This window comes from Cetorhinus maximus, chromosome 6 (genome assembly GCF_964194155.1).
Source record: "Cetorhinus maximus chromosome 6, sCetMax3.hap1.1, whole genome shotgun sequence".
In the NCBI taxonomy this organism is placed as follows: Eukaryota; Metazoa; Chordata; class Chondrichthyes; order Lamniformes; family Cetorhinidae; genus Cetorhinus; species Cetorhinus maximus.
This window is the reverse complement of record NC_135884.1, coordinates 95,250,486-95,273,729: the sequence shown is the minus strand read 5'-3', so window position 1 is coordinate 95,273,729 and position 23,244 is coordinate 95,250,486. Positions and strand designations below refer to the sequence as shown.

At 39.3% G+C, this 23,244-nt stretch overlaps 1 protein-coding gene across 1 annotated transcript in view; it reads right to left on the bottom strand.

The window, feature by feature from the left end:
- Positions 1 to 22,703, bottom strand: part of znrf1 (zinc and ring finger 1) — a 260,146-nt gene extending 237,443 nt beyond the window's left edge. Inside the window, exon 1 of the mRNA XM_078544110.1 lies at positions 21,818 to 22,703. Within this exon, the coding sequence (XP_078400236.1) occupies positions 21,818 to 22,325 (508 nt within the window). The 5' untranslated portion in view covers positions 22,326 to 22,703. The remainder of the gene's footprint in view (positions 1 to 21,817) is intronic.
- Between the last annotated feature and the right edge of the window lie 541 nt (positions 22,704 to 23,244).

Below are 23,244 nucleotides of genomic sequence, written 5' to 3'. Positions count from 1 at the left end.
TAGCTCATTCAGGAGTGAAATCTGGATGCCTTTCTTCACACAAACGGTAGTACAAATCTGAAACTCACTTCCCAAAAAGCTGTGGTCAATTGAAGCTTTCAAGGCAAGACCAATAGACTTTCATTAGGTAAGGATAACAAGAGTTTTGGAGCAAAGGCAGGTTAAAGAGATCAAGATGCAAATCAGCCATGATCTAACTGAATGGAGGAGCAGGTGTGAGGGCTAAATAGTTCATTTCTGTTCTTATGTTGCTATCTCTGCGACTTCTCCCCACCCCCAAAAAAAATTGTTAACGACCATATGTGTCACCCATTGCATTAAACAAGTTTTTAAAAATCCATCTGCAAAATTAAAATGGACAGCCAGTAAGACTAAATGAAAACTAGTCTTGCAAACATAGAGGTATCAAATCAAGCAGCTTACCAAGAAACAGGTAGAACATTGACTAGCAAAAGAATCCATGAGGACTTGCTTATTCAGCCAAAGTTTCTTCAATCGAAAAGCAAAATACTGTGGATGTTGGAAATCTGAAATCCAATATTAGCATTACCATTGGATACCACACACTGGTCATATAATCTGTTCCTGTGGAGGTCTGAAAATCAGCAGAGAAAACAGATACAGAAGTCAGGTGAGAACTCATAACCCATTTATAACTCATCACAGCAACGATGAGAACATTATGCAACCCGCAGGATTTGTACAGCAGCTGCCTCTGGTCAGGGCATGCACAATAACAGATATAACATGACCTGCCGGATCCATCTGCTGACATTTTACTAAGTAAAACTGGCAGGAGCTTGGCTTCAGGTATAGTTTTCACAGTACAAACAATTCTGATTCCCCTACATTAATTTTACAATGTATGAAATTATAATCTTTCATGTGGATTCACAGTCACTGAATTAACATGACAAGTCCATATTCTCAAATTTAACTGTACTCAAGGTCTCTTCAGACAATGAACTATCCTTAAGAGCAGAATATTCTACCCTTGACAGCGTCTGTGTAAAAAAAAGTGAACATTTTTTCCCCTCTCCCCCTCCTTTTAAATTCCTAATGTGGTTTTTCTGCCACCACAATCCTCTTCTGTCAGATAAGAGATGAGCAGAGAATTCTCCTTGACCTTAGCTTTTTTTCTAAACAAACAAAACAGCATTGTCCAAGAGATCTCTCAACGGTTGCCTTCTCTCTGTATTGATTAATCATTAAGAAACAGAACGTTTATCAATGAACAAACTAGGAAAAATTGGAACCACTCAAAACAATTCACTTGCTCCACAAAACAGCAGATACAAAACATTTCTGTGATCCTTTAACGAGAGCAAAGCTACAAACACTGCAGTATTACCAGCATGCAAATTTTACATTAATTTCAAGCCGCACAGCACTAATATTCTACTGGTTAGAACCACCCTTCCTTCTTAGTCTAGTGGTTGAAATTCTGAGCTTCCTTTCTATCCCTTTCACTTGCTGTCAATGTGAAGGTGACATATGTATCAACTCACTGCTGCAATGTCACCCATGTAAATATGAAGTCAGCCAAGAACGGAGATAGAAATGTCTCAGCAACATTAGTATAATCAACATTCTTTTACAAAATTATACTCCAAATTTATATTCTGCCACACAGATGGAGTTTACAACATAACCTCTTAAAATGACAAATAGGTTCCTGAAGTCCCAATATGGACAGAGAAAAACAAGCTAACATTTCTCCAAATGTCATTTTGTTTTAATCATCAAAATAGGCTTTACTCCTCATTTTCAAGACTTTTCAGGCAGACTTAGTTTCCCAGACCCATCAGTTTGGCTTCCAGTCAAGTTGGGGAAAACCAACTTCAGAAGTATAAAAACCTCAAAGCATTTTTATAGTGTACTTTTTAAAAAATGCCTTTAAGAATGTTTTTAAAGAGAAAGGTGGACATCAGGCAAGAACTGAAGTGGGGAACTTAGGCAGCATTTTCCCGAGTATGGCATTAAGGAGCCCTAGCAAAATTGAAGCCAGTGGGAATCGGGGGAGAACTCTGCTAATTGGAGTCCTACCTAGCACAAAAGGAGGATGGTTGTGATTGTTGAGGCCAGTCACTTCAGTCCAGGACATCGTTGCAGAAGTTCCTCAGGGTAGTGCCCTAGTTCCAACCATCTTCAGCTCCTTCATCAATGACCTTCCCTCCATCATAAGGTCAAAATAGGGATTATTGCTGATGATTGCACCAATATAGCACCATTTGTGACTTCAGATAATGAACAAGTCCATGATCAGATGCAGCAAGACCTGGACAATATTCAGGCTTGGGTTGATGAGAGGCAAGTAATATTGACAACACATAAATGAAAGGCAATAACCATCTCCAAAAAGGAGAGAACCTAACCATCTTCCCTTGACATTCAACAGCACCACCATCACTGAATCCCTTGCTATCAACATCCTGGGGGCTTAATGGACCAGCCATATAAATACTGTGGCTACAAAAGTAGGTGAAAGGCTGAGAATTCTGCGGCTACTAACAAACCTCTTGACTTCCCAAAGCCTGTCCCCCATCTACAAAGGCACAAGTCAGGAGTGTGATGGAATACCCTACACTTGCCTGGATTCGTGCAGCTCCAACAACATTCAAGAATCTCGACATCATCCAGGACAAAGCAGCCCATTTGATTAGCACCCCCATCTACCACCTTAAACATTCACACCCTCCACTACTGATGTAATGTGGCAGCAGTATGCACTGCAGCAATCGCCAAGGCTCCTTTGACATCAGCTTCGAAACCCGTGACCTCTACCTAGAAGAACAAGGGCAGAAGCATGGGAACATCACCACCTGCAAGCTCCCCTCCAAGTCACATACCATCCTAACTTGGAAATATATCACACCTCCTTCACTGTCAAAGGCCTGGAACTCCCTCCCTAATAGCACTATGGGTGTACCTACACCAGATGAACTTCAGCGGTTCAAGAAGGCTGCTCACCACCAATTTCACAAGGACAATTAGGGATGGGCAACAAAAGCTGGCATTGCCAGCAACACTCACATCTTATGAAAGAGTAAAAAAAAAATACCACAGGCATAGTTGATCATTTTAAATTAATGGGAGTCTTTTGAAGATAGCAATTGGCGAGCCAAGTTTAAGTGGTTTCAGAATCGAGTTCCTAGGACCAGAGGATCACAAAGAACTCAAGGAAAAGTATAAGTGAGGGAGTTAATTTGTGTCTTCCATAAAGTCCTTCCAGAAAAGGAAATCTACAGTCACCCCATCAGAGCATCCAAGTGCCCCTAGAATAACTTTGCTACTCTACCCCGGAAGACTATTCCAGGCATTAATCACCGAGAGTGAAAAAAATGTTTCCCAGCATTAGTGTTGAGTATGTTTTTTTACAAGCTCGTACCTATGCTCTGTAAACATGGTTTAACTTGAAAAAGGGTCTAAGGGCACAAAGAGCAGCCTCCAATGATGTAATGAAGTCAGGAGCGCCAGCAGTAATTTGGAGCAGAAAGTGAATATACTAGGACTTATAACTAGAGATGATCACTCAAATACGATGGTCATAGGGATTCGAAAACAAGAATAACAATCTTGAAGTTGAAGGACCAGCAGCTTGAGGTAAGAACAGGTGCTAGATGATTTGTGCCGTAAAAATTCATGATTAGCTGAAGTACGATTATGATTATGGGGCAGCTTGGAGTGTGTTTCAGGAATTGATCCTTGAGATGATGAAGGCACAAATGAGGGAGGGATTGAGGTTTTGAAGAGGTTGGGACAGTGGTCTTGGTAACAGATGAGGAGTAAAGACCTCAGCTGAAGATCATCCAGAACACTGATTTTGGCCTCATCCTTAATAAACAGCCAAGGATGTTCATGGACTCAGTGACAGAGACAATTAGGTTGTGGTAAGAGCCAAATAACGTGACTGTAGTTTTGACCTTTTAAGGTTTTATACAGGATGCTGCCTTGACAGCTGGTTAAATAGTGCAGCAACTGCCCTAGAGTTAATAGTAAAGAGAGAGGGTTGGGTGTCAGTGGGCAAATGGAAACTGAATCCAGTGCTTGTTGATATCAGTCACTGACATGATGTAAAGCACAAGGTCCAAGATGGAACCCCGTGATATATTGGGGCAAGGTGTGGGAAGAGAGGTCATTTGAAGCGTTACGGAAAGGAAACACCGGCAAACCATAAGTCTTTCCTTGCACCAGCTGTCTGTGAGCAGAAGGTGTTTTGAATTATTTTTAAAGTATGCTGCAGCGAGTTTTCCCAAACCTTCAGTTTCTGGTGATCGAGTTTACTGTTAACTTGCAGCAAACTCACGTCACAATTAACTCATAAGGTTAGTTTATTCACATTCAAAACCCAGGTACAAAGTGTTTACAATGTCCCACTCCACACACACAAAAGTGGAGATAGAAAAAAGGAAGTTTTACAACGATAGTAACAGTACAAGAACCACAGAAATGATTATTCATTCACATGAGTCCAGGGCAGAGTCCAATGAGGAAGCTCTTTCACTTAGGAGCTCAAGTTCAGCTGGCTAAAGACCAGGGTTGTAGAGTTCTCTTTACAGTTGGTACTGATACTGCAAGATGAAGTTGATACACAGAGACTGGATCAGTTCTGCAGGTGATGGTAGGAAATCCTCCAGCGGAAACAGTCTCAAGGAGCAGACTGTTGTTAAACAACAGGATTTTTCAGTTTTCAAAGGAATATAGAGATTTCAAAATGGTCACTCAAGTCATGTGATCTTCTTTCTCCGTAATAATTTCAAAAGGGATGTTTATTCAGAGTCTGGATCTGGCTTTGATTTCAGAACTGATAATGTCCCAGCCATTATCTTTTGAAAGAGTTTGTGTGTCATGAAGTCATTGTCCAGGCAGACCCTCTGACTCTGCTAGAGGGGTAAGCTTATCAAGGTGCAAATGACATCAACTGTCTCAATGGTCCCCTTTCAAAATGGAATTGGACAGTCCCAGGTGAGAGATGAGTGTGCTAACAGTTCTGCAGGCATAACGAGTTTCAATCTGTGAGCCCCCTAGTTTCGTGATTATAATGTCCTTACAACTGGGTGTGAGATTGTATGATGATGAGCGGAGGATTCTTTTGTTCTTGTAACTCATGTTGGTCATGTTATTTGTAGTAGCAATGTTCTTCTGACAAAAAGTCCATTTTAAAAATAGCAAAAAGAATAAAGTTTTGATACATACAGTTTTGGGTTTCTTTTCATGTCATATTGACCTAACAGAAAAGATGGAGTGACTGGAATAGAATCACAAGTAGTGCGCAAAGGTGGGCAATAAGATCAGTCCACAATATCAAACAAGGCAGAGTCAGAGAAGAAGCCACAAGGTTTCACAGGTTGCGCAGTCTGTCCATGACCTTAAAACTGTTGCAGTATTGTAGATCTTTTGTAAACTTGGGAATGGCATTGCAAGAGATTAACGCTTAAATTGAGTGTCAGGTTTAGATAAATCACTCTTGTTAACAAAACAATATGGCCAGGATTTTATGGCCCCATCACAGCGTGTCTCCCCCTGGCGGATGCGGCGAGCCATTTAAATCTCCAGTCAGTTCGGCGGGACCATTATATCCTGCTGGTTGGGAAGGGCCGTAAAATCCTGGCCCATGTTTCCAAGTTTCACAAAGACCTTTCATTCCAGTTTTTGAAAATTTAGAAGCATTTATGTCATTTTTTCCACAGGAATAAAACAAGTCAGTACCATCCTTACCATTTTTTTTAATATCTATTTGCTTTTGGGATGTGGGATGTGGCCAGCCTTTATTGCCCACCCCAAATGCCCTTGAGATGGTGGTGGTGAGCTGTCTTCTTGAACTACCGCAGAACATACAATATAGGTACACCCACAGTGCTGTTAGGAAGGTAAGTGCCGAAAGGAAGAGGTGCATTCTTTGAACATTAATAAAGAATTTAAAATCAACTAAACAATTGAATCACTCATTTATTTAAAAAAAGTAAAATATGGATCCTCCCAGGATGGCTTAGCTGGTTAAGATATTGAGCAGCAGAGACATATAGTCACAGGATCTATCAAACTTTTATCAAAAACTAGTCTATCTCCCATCTGGTGCATATGGTTAAGTCTTCACATGAACTAGGGGTTAATGGACTAGAGGTAACTGAAACCAAGTGTAGTGTGCAATTTAAAGGCTACTTTAAAGTCATGCAATCTGTCCTTATTTTTTATATTTCCATTTAATATAGAATGTACAACATAGAAACAAGTCATTTGGCCCAAATGGTCTGTGTCATTTTAAATACTTATGTATAATAGGAAAACATAGTGAGCAGGAGGCTACAATTACAGCATGACCAGTTTATGTAGCCGCACCCATTATAAATGTGAGCCTGGGAATTTATAAAGGCTAAGGTTGACAGAAAGTGTCACTTTAAAACAAACATTTATCTATTTTACAATTTGTTGTTGTCAATTGTGTAACAATTCCAGAAGTCTGCTACATTTGCAGGTGCCACAGGAAGCATGATTAGGCGGCTTAATAATTTAGCAAACCACCAGTATAGGGACTACAACTAGCTTAAGATCCCCAGTTTAAGAAGGGAAAATCTACCAGGGTTTCCACTCCTGGCTGCCATCCAGCCTGGAAGTTCACAGGTGGAGCTCGGTGCTTCCTATCATGGGATTGAATGGGCCACCAGGCTGATACATCAATATAGTAATGACAACCAGGAAGCAACAAAGTCTCTCCTCCCCACCTCGTGAAACCATATCCTATCAGCAGTCAGCATTCACTGGAGAAGAAAAGAGGCCAGGGGCTAGCATTGGAAAAATCTGTCATGCAAAGAGAAAGAGAACTTAAAAATTTAAATAGTGCAAATCAAGAACCTTAAATATAAAGGAGGAAAATTCAGTAAATCTGATTATTATTCCATTTACTGAGATATCAACCATCATCTAAATATCATATGCACAGAATTTCAGATATTTTACTTCAGCCTAGGTTCACATTTCATGTTTATTTTTAAGGTCTATAATAAAGGAAAAGGCATTTATCATTAAAATGAAAAGCGAAGTACTAGGTGGTGAAGCAACATCTTCTGTTTCAACACTGGAACCAGTTCAAATCCAGCAAAAACGGATTGAATAAACATCTTTTACTCAGAGGGATCACAAGGATGGATTTTTCCAGCCAGGGAGGGGTGCCAACTAGTGTATAGTTTGGTTAATTGGCCCTACACGCAGTGGGAATGGAGCTTGGATTGCCCGAGCTCATTTTAAGTGTGACAGCTAACAGGAGAGAGGAGACTCTGGCATCACTCATGCCTGGGTTAAAAACCAACTTAGAGTTGACAGTGTGAAAAAAAAAATCGTTAAGCTACCCAATACCCTTCATGGTACCATCTACAAACAAAGCAGACTGCAATTGTAACAAATGAGGATAACTGGAGATTGGCAATAGAAATTTATATTTTAAAAAATTCACTGCCTTCAGAGAAGCATATACGATTTCGCAGTGGGCCAATTTCCAAAGATACCAGTTCATCTTTGATAAACATCCAACAGAAGTGTTCTAAAATCTTACTGCACAAAAGGTTGCGTTCCTTGGATGCAAAGTTCTATGTGCCAACAGTTCCCAGAACATTTTCATCAGTAACCAGTTTGAGCAGAATCAAATTGTCACATTAATGACAAATCCAACATTTGCAGATTAAAACAATTGTAACTTTATCCCAATGTAACTTAAAGAGTATCCAGAAAAGTTAGAAAAAATTGTAATATTTAAAATAACAAGTTGGTATTCAGAGGAGCTGTTATAATTACACAAACATTTATTATTCATGCTATGCTATTTCAAAAAGGCCTTCTAATTAGATGAGAGAAAGCAATTTAAGTTTGGTGAAAATCCAATGAAGTGGATTTAGCAAGTTTATCTACCTTCAGAAAGCATTATTACAGAAGACTTACCATGAAGGAACAGCCTCACATTCACACATTCTCAGACTGAAAATATATATATATATATAGCGCACAAAGATGGTGGGTGAAGAGAACTGATTACCTTTGGTGTTTAAAAAATATTCATAAAAAGGTATTTTTGCAGCAGATTCCCAGAATAAAGTATTTTGAAAACAATAGCATAAAAATATGGAACATTTTCAAGGAAATTATAAAACTTTTATAGAGGACATAAAGAAATGGGTTTCCATTTTCCTGATTCTTTTATTCATTGTAGCTTTCAAACATTCGTCAATTTAAATAGGGGAGGGAGAGGTCAAATTGTCAATTAAACTTCATAAATTTGGAAGGATTAGGAAGGTAATCTATGCTGCCTCAAAACTCTTACAATTAATAACACTGAAACAAGTCTGAAGCCTCAAACAGAATCAGGATACTTTCTAATGATTATCCTCAGTTTAAACTGCCATTATTCAAAATGCTATCAAACAACTTCAGTATTTTAAAAGAGGTCTTTCCATATTAAATTTAGTCTTTCAATTAATATTTAGTTTCTTCCCTAGTCTTCTGAAGATGCTGAGTCCTGCTAAGGTACTATTTCAAAGATTCCAGCAGCCTGCAGTACCTTGCCAAAATGGATAATCTTCATACGTGACCCTAAACAGGGAGTGTCAGCAGGTTTATTTGAAAGCAGAAAACATCTTCACAGCCAAACACAAGGCTGCCCTTACCTGACCAAATAAACAGACACACATTACTGCAAGTCTCGCCAGATATCCTCACTCCCTAGCCTGAGGAAACTAAAGCCCAGTTAATGCCTCCCAGAGTTCAACTGATGTGACCAGGATTAAACCTGTGACCTTCTGCTCTGTAAGGCATAGCAACACAGCTGGTATTTTCCCCATTGAGCCATCAGTAGCACACAAGTATAATTTATTATTGCTTCTGGCAGCGCAGTATCTAGAAGATTTGATCGCTGCAACTTTATTTCCATCTAAATTAACAGGTGCAGTTATCACAAGTACTTTGTGGTCTGTAAGACTTCGCCAAAGCTACAATCTCCTTCTGGGCCTTTTAAAGTGCATGCTGCAATCTACATTTATAAAATAAACAACTGCTCTGGACAGAAATTCAATTTTGCTTTTAACTCAAGAGACCCTGTCAACAGTTTTGCCGCACTAAAAAAAATAAATGCTATTAAAAAAATCTGAAAATCAGTTTTGTAACACAGGAGGCTATTCAGCCCTTGCATGTGTGCTAACTCTCTGATGTTTAGTCATATTCCCATGCTCCATCCTTTAATTTTGTTCTTAATTTTATGTCCTCTAAATTGCCAACAGATTAGTGGAAATACTTCTTCACTTTTTTTTTGCAGGATAACATTCTATTCCCAGGATAACATTCTATTCCCCTTTCCTTCAACCACATGCATAATCCCTTCTTAAAAAAGGTTTTAAAAAATCTCATGTTCGTTGTCTAAATCTCTCCCATTTAACTTTATACCTATGACCCCATAAGCACTGGAAACAATCTGTTGCTATTGACTCTTTCCCTTCCAAATTTAAACACCTCTATAAAAATCACCATATAATCACCTAAGTTTTATGTAAAAAAAATCCCCAATTTTTCAACTCTTTCACTGTATTTGCAATGCTTCATTCCAGACTTCATCCTTCTGAATCTACACTGTGCACTTTTTGATGTCTCAACATCCTTCTTATAATTCAAAGCCCATAAAGTGCATTCTGTATTCCAACCATGGTCTTAGTAAAGCTCCAAAAACCCAGGATTCCAGTAGTTTTCCTTATGGCCTTAGGAATGGGCTGTTTGAGGAATTAAGAATGGGCTAGAATTCCAATGTGCTCTACTATATACCAACTTATAAAAATGATTCACATTTTAAACAATAACTGAGTCTGGCAGTACATTGAAGAGGTGTGCAAACAAAATAACTGAAGAATACTGATGTCATTGTACCCACTTTAGCTCCAAGGATACCAACTTAACCTCTTGCACTGATGGGCTCAGAAACTCAAATCCTCCACAAACAAAACTGGGGTATAGGAGATTGAGGTGTGATTTGATTGACATTTTTAAAATGTTAAGAAGGATCTGATAGTACCTCCATGTCTACCCTATTTCCTCTAGCTGGGTAGGGCGGGAGGAGGGAGAGATGGCAGGAAGTAATCAAGAACAAGGAGCAATAATTAGAGCTGAGCAATTCAGGAGCACTTTTTTTTAATAAAAATACAAAATAGTACAAAATTGGGACACTCTTCCATTTAAACCTACAAATGCTGGGACAACAGTTTTAAGACTGAGGTAGATTGATTTTTGTTAGGCAAGGTTATCAAGGGATATGGAGCAAAGACAGGGAAAATATAGAGTGAGGTGGAGATCAGCCAAAATCTGACTGAATGGCCTACTTCTGTTCCTAATAAAACAGTGTTTAAATTATTATTAGGAGCTTGAGTGTGAAGGATCCAAATGTGGAATTAACACTAAGCACATTCATCCCATGCAGCATGGCTTTACACAACATGCTCAAACTCTTCCCATGGTGCAATGAGTTACAAATTGTAATCAAAGCCCAGGATCATTTAAAGAAAAATCAAAGATTTTGTATAATTATCATCTTACGACAGAGGTTAGAGTTGTCGACAGAGATGCAGGATAAAGCAATCTTACAACTGATTCCCTTGGGTTTCAGGCATTAACGTAATCTGCCATGGTCGGCTATGGAATGCTCAAAATACAATGAGTGATGAACAATACCCGTTGTGAATAGATTTACGGAAATTATTCCCATTCTTTAGAAGACAAGATTATTGAAATCTGTTTCGTTATCCACACAATAAAAAAATGTTGTACTAAACAAGCATTCCCTTAGAAACAACAGTACCAATCATGTACCAATTAAAACAGCTGCAGCAGTCACAAGTACAACAACAATGACCAGTTATTTAACCAGATTTTCTGATTCCTCTTAATCTATATTTATTATTTGCATTTATTTCCAAACAGGTCAATCATATGAACACAACACACAATGCACATAATATACACCCAATAATGTGGTCCGGACATCATAATGTACTTATGATGCCTGATTTATAGCATTTATATTGTAATTTGTGAGGCTGACCATTGCTTTGTGGCTAATCTTATCACTCATGCTGCCTAGTCAGCCTCACAAATGGACATACACGGACCTTGTGGCACGCAGCCTACATGGTAGAAATTTTTACCAAGAAATGTTTGACTAATCAATGCAAAATTTTGATCTACAAAGCTTTTTTATTGAGACAATTTCCTAAAATTAGTCTGTAACATAGTTTCCACTTGTTCCACAGCAGTTCGATTACTGCCCAGCAATACACTTCTTGGAACTGTTTCTCACAACATTCAACAAAAGCTTTCACTATTTGTAGTGCTTCCGAGGAACCGCAAATCTTTGAAGCTGAAGTGAAGCTGGATTTGAAACAAATTTTAAAAATCAGCAATCCTTTCATTTAATTGTTGAGTTAACAGCAAATTGACAACCCAGCCAACCTACAGTAATTCGTGAAATTTGTTCAACAAACTATATACAGATGGAACAACAACAATTGGCACTTAATGTCGATGGCAAACTTCAAATGTGTGTTATCTTAATACTAGTGTCCTTTAGGGAAGGAAATATGCTGTCCTTGCCTGGTCTGAACTACATGTGACTCCAGACCTACAGCAATGTGGTTGACTCTTAACTGCCATTTGAAATGGCCTAGCAAGCGATTCGGTTGTATCAAACCGCTACAAGGACTCCCTTCGGAACAGCATTGTGGGTGTGCCTACACCACATGGACTTCGGCAGTTCAAGAAGGTGACTCACCACCAAGTTCTCTAGGCCAATTAGGATAGACAATAAATGCTGGCCTAGCCAGCAACACCCACATCTTGTGAACGAATAGACTAAAAAACAATTGCAATTAAGATGCTGATTTCTGAGAGCTCCTCTGCTATTTAACGTCAAGAATTTTCACATAAAAATTAATTGTGGGAACTGTATTAAACAAAAAATATATGTGTACCATATATATACTACTCCTAACTTCTTAATTAAACAGCTTACACATGTTTCTACACACAGTTGAGCCCTCATGACTTCTGCACAATTGCAAAATAAAAGATTTGTTTGGCAGACAGATTGGCTAAGGGTCATTTTACTGGGTCACCATTTTCAGGCAACCACAGTGTCCAACCACCAAATAATGCGCATTGGAAATTCAGTAGTGTGAACCACATACTGCAACAGTTCAGGCCATCATAAAATATCATCTTCACTGCACTACAGCATTTGAGTTATGCTCTGATCAAGGCCGAGTAGTACAATCATCTCCATACTGTCCAACCACTACATCGCTGAAGTATTGGTTAGCAATATTATGAAATGAAACACTTAGCTCAATGTTGCCAAAAGCTATTCAGCATAATTCTTGGGAAATGAACAGCTGAGATAAGCACATATATACAGTCCACTCCATTAATCTGAAGTTGCTCAATTCAAATGAGTATTGCTTAAAAAAATACATGCTGTCGAAGCTTTGCATCTTGCGCGATTCTGTCCTGATGAGTGCAAAACAAAAAGCTTTGTCAGCATGTCTCTTTTTTCAGCAACACACAAGTTTTGTACTAGTAAGCGACTAGTTAATTCAAATTGTACTTACAATGGCTGTTGGGCCATTTTAATAAAGTTGCTTAATTCAAATTAATTGAAAATAATAAATTATCCCATAAAATGACTGAATTAAATGATTAGACTGTATTGTATTATGTACTGTCAAGCAAAACAGTGTAACTGCTCATTTTCCTAGTCTTATATTAAAGGGGCCAAAGGACTAGTAATTTCATATCTTACAAAAAAGGACAATCCTCCACTGCTATTTTTGATCTTAACTCCCAATAACAAATGTCAAGCATCAGGAACATCCTCCAATGCAAAAACTACTTACAGCAGAACTACTTACAGTTTTGGTACTCCTAACCTTTCAAACTAAGTAACAGTCTGCTAGTGTTACTATCCATGGGACACTTCAGTCTGGAATAGTGAGCTGCAGGTACTTATTTCTTAATTTCTAATGTCTTTGTTCCACGGAAGCTTCTAACTTAGCTGCATAGAATAAACATCTTTACAGTTTCAGGTTCAAAGTGAGGCATTGAACAGAATAAGAAAAGCTGTCCAAACCAAAGTCAATGCATTGTCAATGCCATTCTTCTCCCCAATGCACATCTTATTTTGTAATAGAGCATTTCAATTAGTTCTAACTTTTCATGTCATAACTGTAATATTTAATACGGCTGAGCATATTAGGATGTTGCAATTAATCTGCCATTATCCGCCTAACTTTTAAAAAGCAAAAGCAGAGTGTTTTTAATACTAACAATTAAAATAATGATAGCAAAAAGCTTGGAGACAATTCACTACCTATCATATGGTCAAGCTCTTTTTTTTTTTAAATCGTCAATTCATTTATAAATGTAACCATTCAGATCTCAGCACAATTAGTGGTTATGCACTGTAACTAGCTTCAGTTCTCCTGACTCCTGGAATGGATAGAATTAAGAAAGAGAAAGAAAAATCAGCAATGTTCCCATTCCTCTGGTGCTATCTGCTAACAAACTGAAAGAGTTGTCAGCTGCATTCTCCTTTTCAGAGGAAGAATTTTGGCAGTGGTTCTCCCAATGATCTACCATTAGAGCCACAGAAGCCCCAGGAGAACAGAAGAAACACCACTGGGGTACAATGGAGAGTGGCAAGTCCTGTAGCCTGACAGGAGTCAATGCCCTAGATGAAGAGCATGATTATGGAGAAACAGGGTAAAACATTAAAAATAATCTATTGTCTTCATTGCTTTTGTTATCCAAATACCAATCAAAGTCATAACAATTTACATGGAAATGTGTACTGTGCATATGTCAGAATAGCAAATATGGTGGACAAATGGGTTTAAAGCCTTTACCTGCATTGCAAAGATTTGAAGTTTAATTATTTTGCCGTTTTTACTTTGCAGTTTATTCAGGTGAGAGGACTTTGGATTCATTTCCTACACTTTAGTCAAGCCCCAGCAGGACTTCAATCAATGCCCTAGAAACAGTACACTTTAATAACATCTTTCAGTGCTAGCCAAAATTTTGATTCGAATGACTCAATAATACTGTCAATATAACAACAATTTTCAAAAATCAGATCAGGAAGGAACTTAAGCTGGGAGTTGGTGCATTACTAGCAAAGCTTGATGCTAACAATGATAAAAAACTTACATTTCCTGAAGTTTACACAAATAAGAAAAAGAACAGAACTGGAAGTTGAAAGCAATAGCTAAAATGAATTATTGAAACATAGGGGTTATTGCAACTGTACCAACCTATAAGTTCTAATTTTAATCCACATTAAAGAGATTTTTAACATGATAAGTGATATCCCATTACGCAAAGACACAGGAGATTTAAAACATCATTAGTGTAACCTGATTTTTTAAAATTAGGTAGTAACTAAAAATTTACATTTGGTACTACTCCTTTTGCAATCAAAACTCAACAGTTTATTGTAAAGAGATGATAACTTGTGACAAATAACTCCATCTTAATGAGGCTGGTTGACTCTTTTAATAACTACCATTTCCCTTAAAAGTAACTATTATAGATGATGTTGTGAAATGGTATATTCCCTGTTAATGTCACACTTTCAAACACAAATATAGTACAAAACCTAGATGAAGTCAAGAACCACAAAAATAAAAAAAATCCAATTCTAAAATTAAAACTACCAACAACAATTCCAGTGTTCCACAAACATCTAGATGGAAGGATCAAGTGTGTAAAGATTTAAGAGAAGCAATTGTCAGAACTAAAGAAGTTCAGATTCTGCCATCTGTGCGGTTATAAATTTACATTCTTCCTAGTTGTTCAGGCACTATTCCACAAAATTCAGCACCACTCCTCAAGGACTGTTCTACCATTTCAAACATTTTAAGCTATTAAAAACTATTTTTGTAGTTTTGTACTCCTTTACATTGAATTTCATGCTCAGGATTATAACTTCCAAACTTTTTTCTAACATAATGGTCATGTGTAACCATTATTAGTCTAACAACAGTGCAGTGATGGTGCATTCCTTTTACAGTGAGCTGCTTATTTTCCATGACAAAATATTGACGTCATGAAATGTCTTATGAAGTATGGCTATTAATAGTTTCATTAAATGAATAAAAAGTATCAAAGTCACCCAGGTTCAATAAACTTTATTCCACCTGAAATTGCTGCAACCTTGAGCTAATTCAGACACAATTAAAACACACCAGGCCACAGAGCAACCTTTTGTTAAAATTAAGATTGTGGAGTAATACTGACTAAACGTTTGCTTCAAAAAAAGTTCTAATCTTCAGGCTGCTCATTTCCTGTAACCAAGGGGTATTTCCAAATTTATAAACCTAAATGTAAAGCCAAGACCCACAAAGGTTGAAAAGAGAATCAAAGGAGACATAGTGAATCAGGAAGTAGTAATTAACAACTCATATTTACATCCGCTTTAAAAATGGAAAAAAGCATCTCATGTCAGTTTACAGAAGCATAAATGGACAAGTTGTGTTAAGTTTAACTTTCACAAGTCAAACAATAGTGGATGGAAAAGAGTGAGGGAGGTAATAAATTCTACAGTTTGGAGGCTCTAAATTTGTTCAAGTAGAAAACGGTCATTTCGACACAGGGAAGGAGGAGGAGGAGGAATGTGTAGGATAGTTGCAGCATTTGCAACTGAAGAACAAAAACCCAAAAAAGGGGAATATTACTGTTGATTAGAGAATGACAGCATTCAAGAAGATAAGAAAGCATGCATGCACAGGAGGAGAAAGATAGTGCATGAAAGGAGAGAGAAAAAGATGACAGTTGAAAGGGTCAATGTCCAGATATCAAGCTTTTCCTGCCCAGGATTAAAAGATATTGGAATAGCCTTCCCAGCTACCTCACTGCTCAGCTTTTGAACCAATTATGCATTTTATCAAGAGGTAGGTTCTTGTTGGGGAGAAGAATGGGTTGACATGTAGAAGAAACTGAGTTTCGTGAACACAGCTCTAGTAAAAGGGGTGTGCAAGTTTCCTTTGAGATCATAGGAGACAGTAAGTCAATGCATATCAATAGATGAAGGTGTAAACGTGGAATCATCAAAGCCATGAGGTGGTAGCAGTTGATTCAATTTACAAATGCTGAAAGTTTATTTTTTAAAAATCAAAAGCTGTTAGTCTGCAGAGTGTCACATGGCTGAAGCTCTATTTGGCCTAAGAAATATTTTCCACTGCTCCCTATGATCCAAAGAGCGCATGATACATTGCTCAGACCATCATATGCCAGCTGGTAGCAATTTAGTTTTCACATCATGTTAACTAATATGACAAGTCAATCGGGACAGTTTTTTTTCAATCAAAACAGAGCTTCACTATAGGTAAACCCACTTTGCAACTTAATTTGTAATTATTATCCTCAAAAATTTCCATTGCAACTTTGTTCTTTTCTGGATTTCATCAGTGTCTTTAATAATCCTGTCAGTATCCTCTCCAATAACATACAGCCATAAAACCCTCCAACCAAATTAAAAACAGGATTTGATAATTGTCTTAAATTGTTTTTTGTAAGAATAAAATATTTGGCACATTCACTATTCCATTATGGTTGCAGGAATGTTATTGTTGTATTAAAGCAACATTACTTACTATATTTCTCCCACTTATTAGGCTTTTCTCCAAATAAATAACACTTACCTAAAAAGTTTGAGCGCCAGAATAGGTAAACCTATCCCAATAATCCTGAACAAAGCAACAAGTTTGGTTTCCATTTAACCTCATGCTGCCTTAACAAGTGGCAGACACTTTAAACTAACCATCATATTTGACACTGAACCTCATGAAGCTGATAGCTGGATTCTAACTACATTCCTACATTACAATTATGACTACATCTCAAAAGTACTTCATGAGCTATAAAATGCTATGAGTGCTCATGAAAAGCAGAATACAAATGCAAGGCTTTCTTTCTTTTCAACTCCCTTGAAGCTGCATAAGCACAATAGCAAATCAATTAATATTTCTTTCATAATTCTCCATAAATTCTATTTTTCTCTGCCTTATTTGTGTTACTATATTTCTTTTCAATGCCCCAAGTTACGCACTATGCTTTGACCAAGTGAGTACACCCCAGCCTACTTCAAGACCATCACAACTCTGCAAATAATCAAGACATACTCATCAGCAACTTGTTGACTCAACATTTCAGTTTAGCCTCCCTTGAAACGAGGAAGCATCTAATGTCCACCTCCCACTCAGGCCCAGCAAGAGCATAGCTGACCTTGTGACAACACAATGGTCTAAACTGGTGCCCCATCATTCCATGCGCACCACTAGATCAGGCTCCACATTAACCACTGCCTGATCGCTCACAACATGCAGATATCAACCCTGAATGCTAAGCTCAAGTTAGTCTGCTTCACAGTAGGTGACCAAACTTTGCAAAACTAACAAGAGTTTTGCTAGTTAACATAGAGCTCAATTCAGACAATGTTGCTTTACATTAAAAAGGTAATAATTCAAAAACAAATGCCGTTCTCATTTTTTCAAGATTATTTCCTGGTCAACACCAATAGCACTGCCAAAAAAAAAACAAAATGTTGTCTAGCAATTACTCCAGAATGAGTGAGATCATTTCTCAATTTCCTTCCACAGGGCAAAACTATGAAATATTGCACTGATCCAAAGACCTATGAAACACTATCTAAATCACTTTTCCAACTTCAAAGCCAACATTTTCTCCAACTTACTGCTGGGATAAATAAAGCCATTCTTTTTGGCTGCCTTCAACACCTATGTGTGTCTGGTTTTGACTCAGTTGGCTTCCCTACATTCCACCTCAGCCTCAGAAGGTGCAGAACCATGGCATACTGTTCGATTCGAGCACAGCTTTCTCCCCCACATGCACTCTGTTGCCAAGGCCACTTTCTCCCATTTTTGTAATATCACCCAGCTTCATCCTTAATTTTACTCAACTACCATCGAAACCTGAGTCCATCACCTCACAATGCAATTTTACTAATATTCTCCTGGTCTGCCTCCCCATCTCAACTTTCTACAAGTTGCTACTCATCCAATACCAAGCAAAGGTCCTTATCACTGCCAGTCTACTAACACTGCATCAGGCTCTCCAAAGTTTCAATGACATAAGAACTAGGAGCAGGAGTAGGCAATTCAGCCCCTCAAGCCTGCCCCTACATTCAATACGATCATGGCTGATCTCATTTCGGCCTCAACTCCAATTTCCCACCCTCTCCCCATAACCTCTCAACCCGTTACTAATTAAAAATCTGTCTATCTCCTCCTTAAATTTATTCAGCGTCCCGGCATCCACTGCACTCTGAGATAGTGAATTCCACAGATTCACGACCCTTTGGGAAAAGTAATTCCTTCTCATATCTGATTTAAATCTACCACCCCTTAGCCTAAAACTATGGCCTCTTATTCTAGAATGCCCCACAAGGGGAAACATCCGCTCCACATCTACTTTGTCTATTCCCTTTAGCATCTTATATACCTCAATCAGCTCTCCTCTCATCCTTCTAAACTCCAGCAAGTATAGGCCTAAGCTGCTCAATCTCTCCTCATAAGACAAGCCCCACATCTCTGGAATCAATCTAGTGAACCTCCTCTGAACTGCCTCCAATGCAACTACATCCTTCCTCAAGTAAGGGGACCAAAACTGCACAGTACTCCAGGTGCAGTCTCACCAATGCCTTGCACAGTTGCAACAACACTCCCCTATTTTTATACTCTATTCCTTTAGCAATAAATGCCAAAATTCCATTTGCCTTCCTTATTATCTGCTGTACGTCCATACAAGCTTTCAGCGATTCATGCACGAGGACACCCAGATCCCTGTGCACTGAAGCATTCTGAAGTTTTTCTCCATTTAAATAATAAGTCATCTTTTTATTCTTCCGACCAAAATGGATAGCCTCACACTTATCCACGTTAAACTCCATCTGCCAAATTTTGGTCCATTCACCTAACTTATCCATATCCATTTGCAAATTTACTTCTTTATTGCAACTTACTTTCCCACCTATTTTGGTGTCGTCTGCAAATTTAGTGATAGTACCTTCTATCCCTGAATCCAAGTCATTAATATAGATTGTAAATAGTTGGGGGCCCAAGGACCGAACCCTGTGGCACCCCACTAGTTACAGCTTGCCATTCAGAAAAAGACCCATTTATCCTGACTCTCTGCTGTCTGTTGGTTAGCCAATCTTCTATCCACGCTAAAAATTACCCCCAACTCCGGTGATCTTATCTTGTGTATTAATCTTTTATGCGGCACCTTATCAAAGGCCTTCTGGAAGTCCAGATACACTACATCTACAGGATCCCCATTATCCACTTTGTTTGTCACATCTTCAAAGAACTCTAGCAAATTAGTCAAACACGATTCACTTTTCATAAAACCATGCTGACTCTGATGGATTGCATTTTGACTTTCCAAATGCCACATTACTACTTCCTTAGTAATGGATTCCAACAATTTCCCAATGACAGACGTTAAACTAACTGGTCTATAGTTTCCTACTTTCTACCTCTCCCCCTTTTTGAATAAGGCGTTTTTCCAATCCACTGGAACCTTTCCAGAATCCAGGGAATTTTGGAATATTATAGCCAATGCATCCACTATCTCCGCTGCCACTTCGTTTAAGACCCCGGGATGTAGGACATCAGGTTCTGGGGACTTGTCACCCTTTAATCCCAATAGTTTGCTCAGTGCTTTTTCTCTAGTGATGGTGATTGTTCTAAGTTCCTCCTTCTCTATACCCTCTGCACTACCTGTTACTATTGGGGTGGTACTAGTGTCCTCCGTGAAAACTGAGGTAAAATATTGATTAAGCACCTCTGTCATTCCTGCGTTCCCCACTATTAACTCCCCAATCTCATCCTCCAAGGGACCAACATTCACTTTAGTTACTCTCTTTCCTTTTATATACTTGAAGCTTTTGCTATCAGTTTTTACATGTTGCGCTAGTTTACTTTCATAATTTACCTTTGCTCTTTTTATTATTTTTTCCTGCTCTCCAAGAAGTTATCATTTCTCATCTTCACTTTCAAATATTTAATTGTCTTTTGTCAACTTGTCTTAGTGATCTCGTCCATGCATCTATATCTCCTCAAAACTTTGACCTACCCTTTATATAAAACATCAGCAACTCTTCAGGCCATGAGGAGTGCTGCAGAAATACATTGTTGTTCCCGATAAATGCTGGGTATTAGAAGTCAATCTGCCTTTCACTGACATACATGTCAAAATATGGTCCCAATGAGGTAGGATGTTATACTGCAGCATCATAGCATGCAAGCATCATATGACATGCAAGCAATGTTTACACAACACAACGTATTGCCCCCAAGGTCAAACAGAATTACCAATTTACTGGCAAGTGGAAGGTTTATTCTACAGCCTACTTGTTGGAACACAACAATGGGGCCATTGAACATGGGGGAGGGAAAATGTTCTTTCTTACAATACAGATGGGAGATATTTTCAATGTTAATCCAATCAATTTGTGGAATATTCACAACTTTTAGTATTTATCGCATCAGATACCCTCTTTTGGGAAAGGTATTTGATGATTTTCCTTTGGGCTTCAACATGCCAACAAGGCCATTTATTCATTCCAGACTTTGAACATTCATAAGTTTTGTTTTTATGAGTGGCAAAAACCTTGAGGCAGAGGGGTCCATAGTGTAGGAATGCTAATGTCTCACTCCTAGAACACCACTCAAAATAAATGACTGACGGGATGAGGGACAGAAGTAGCCATTGTTACCACCCACTTTTGTGTAAATAATAATTTCTAATTTGTTAAATTAAGATACTGTGGCTTTAGTGAGCAATAAAACAAATTGGAACTGTTAAAGGCTTTGATATGGGAGGGCGGAAGCTTAAAAAAGGAAAATCAAAAATTCTTACAAGGGTCAATGTTTAAGAGAATTAGCTATTTTAAACTGAGCAAACTGGCTCTTAAACAGCAATAATTAGTAACAATAGCATTATCAGTAACAGAGTAATCAGGTTAGCTTTGATAGCCCTGTCTATAATAGTGACAATCAGAGTACTACAGTTATTAATTAAGTACTGTAATGTTACCCAACGAGGAGGCAGCACTGGTACAGCCATGTTAGCTTCCTTCTGTTCTGAAATTTATCATTTTATAGTGTCAATAATGATAACATTTATTATGATGTTGGGAATTGTTATCACTACAGTATTGTGATGTACTTACTAGTACAAATATTGTAACCAATACTATTCATAAAAGCAAGAGGATGATGATTACAATTGCTGCTTGTACTAAAGTCTTAAAATATTTATTGCATTTATGACAACTGATAATAAATCATTATCAAGCATTAAAAATATATTATTGCTACCAAAAATTACTAATGAATTCACTGGTAGAATTATCATCAGTAATGATGATAGTAATTGGTGCCAAAAGATTTTTGGTAACCAAGTGGTACAGGCAATTATTCCTGAGTTGAAATAGCTATTTTTTTTTCCATATTCATCAAATGATTACCGAGGGAAATTTCTAATGACATTAACTGATGGCGATCAGGCAAGAATTACTGGATATTAATTAACATTAGGGGCAGTAACACGATTAATTGGGGCAGATTATTAATGCATACAGCAGGCAGATTCATTAATTGCACTAATGCTCACTAATTGATGCAGAGACTGGGTGACAATTGCATGAGGAGGATAGTGATTAGAGGATTGATCGCAGTGTTGGAGAGGTTAAGGCTGTTACTGGTTAGTTTGCACTCACCGCTGTGTGTGTTGAACCAGCGTGGCGCCAGGTGAAGCGGCAGAGAGTCGGACAGTGATGCCGCTCTCGAGCCCAGGTAGAGCTGCAGCTCCCGCGCGCCCGGCCCTCCTCCCGTTTCCTGGTAACCGTTACCCGCCGAGTCAGGCCCACCGCCGCTGCCGGGACCTCCTCCACTTCCACCAGTGCCGCTGCCGTGCTCGGTTCCATCGCCCGCCCTGCCGCCGCCACCTCCTCCAGCCCGGCCTCCTCCTCCTCCTCCGTACAGCCCGAAGGGATGAGCCGGCTCCATCCCAGCCACGCTGCTGACCGAGCGAGTCCTGAGCCCCATAGCGGGGCCGCCGCCGCCGCCTCCTCCTCCTCCTCCGCCGCCGCCAGCGGCCCGGTAATGGCCGTAATGAGCGGCGTGGACGGCGCTGTCGTCGCTCGAGACGCCGGGGAAAGCGGTCCTGGAGCGGGCCGCCGTGCTCTGCTTCCCTCCCATCTGCCGAGGCCGGGCGGCCAGCAGCATAAATACCCCCCGGCCGGGGCGGGGGGCAACGCTGAGAAGCCGAGGCCGCTTCAAATCGAGACGAGGGGGTGGGCGATTAGTCCGCAGGCGGCTCCGGGCGATGCTGCTTCCCCCTTCTCCCTCTCCACCGACCCCGCTCCCGGGTCTCCGCCGCCCACCCCCGGCTTCACTCGAGTGCTCCTGCTCCGGCCATTCACCCTCAGTGTGAGGGGAGGGGGGAAGAATAGGGAGCGGCTCAGCTGTCTAACCCAGGCGGTCCCTCACTACCTTCCTGTCGGCCATCCCACAGCTTGTTTTCCCCTTTCCCCCGGCCTGGAGCTCTCTCTCTCTCTCTCTCTCTCCCCTCCTCTCACTTACTCTCTCCCTCTCCGCTCTGACTGACTGACTGACTGCTCCCGTTAGCCAGGTGCGCACAAAGCGCATGAGCAGCAGCTGCAAACAAAGCCCCAGCCCAGAGCACTCACTCAATCTGTCTGTCTGTCACTGTTCTCTTTATTTTAGTAAAAGCAGGATGTCATTGCAGGAAGCAACATTTTTTTCAGTAGGGTTTTCGTTTGCGATTTCCCCGCCCTCTTTTCTATTGTTAAAACTCGGTTTTCAGGTATTTCCCAAGATTAATGTTTGTACCAGTTACAGAATATTTGAAATCAAGTTTTTGTTTGGCTCTGAAGAAGAGTCATACGGACTTGAAACGTTAACTGTTTTTCCTCTCCACAGATGCTGTTAGACCTCCTGAGTTTTCCCAGCATTTTCTGTTTTTGTTTTGTTTGGGTGCCAGTCTCTATCTCTCTCTCAAATTGCTAATGATGGCTTCCTTCTTGAAATCACAAGGTTAGACAACAATGGATTAAAATCACAGACCAGCACCCATATATAGATTGCTCTTTACCCCACAAAAGTTCTGTTCTATCCAAAACTA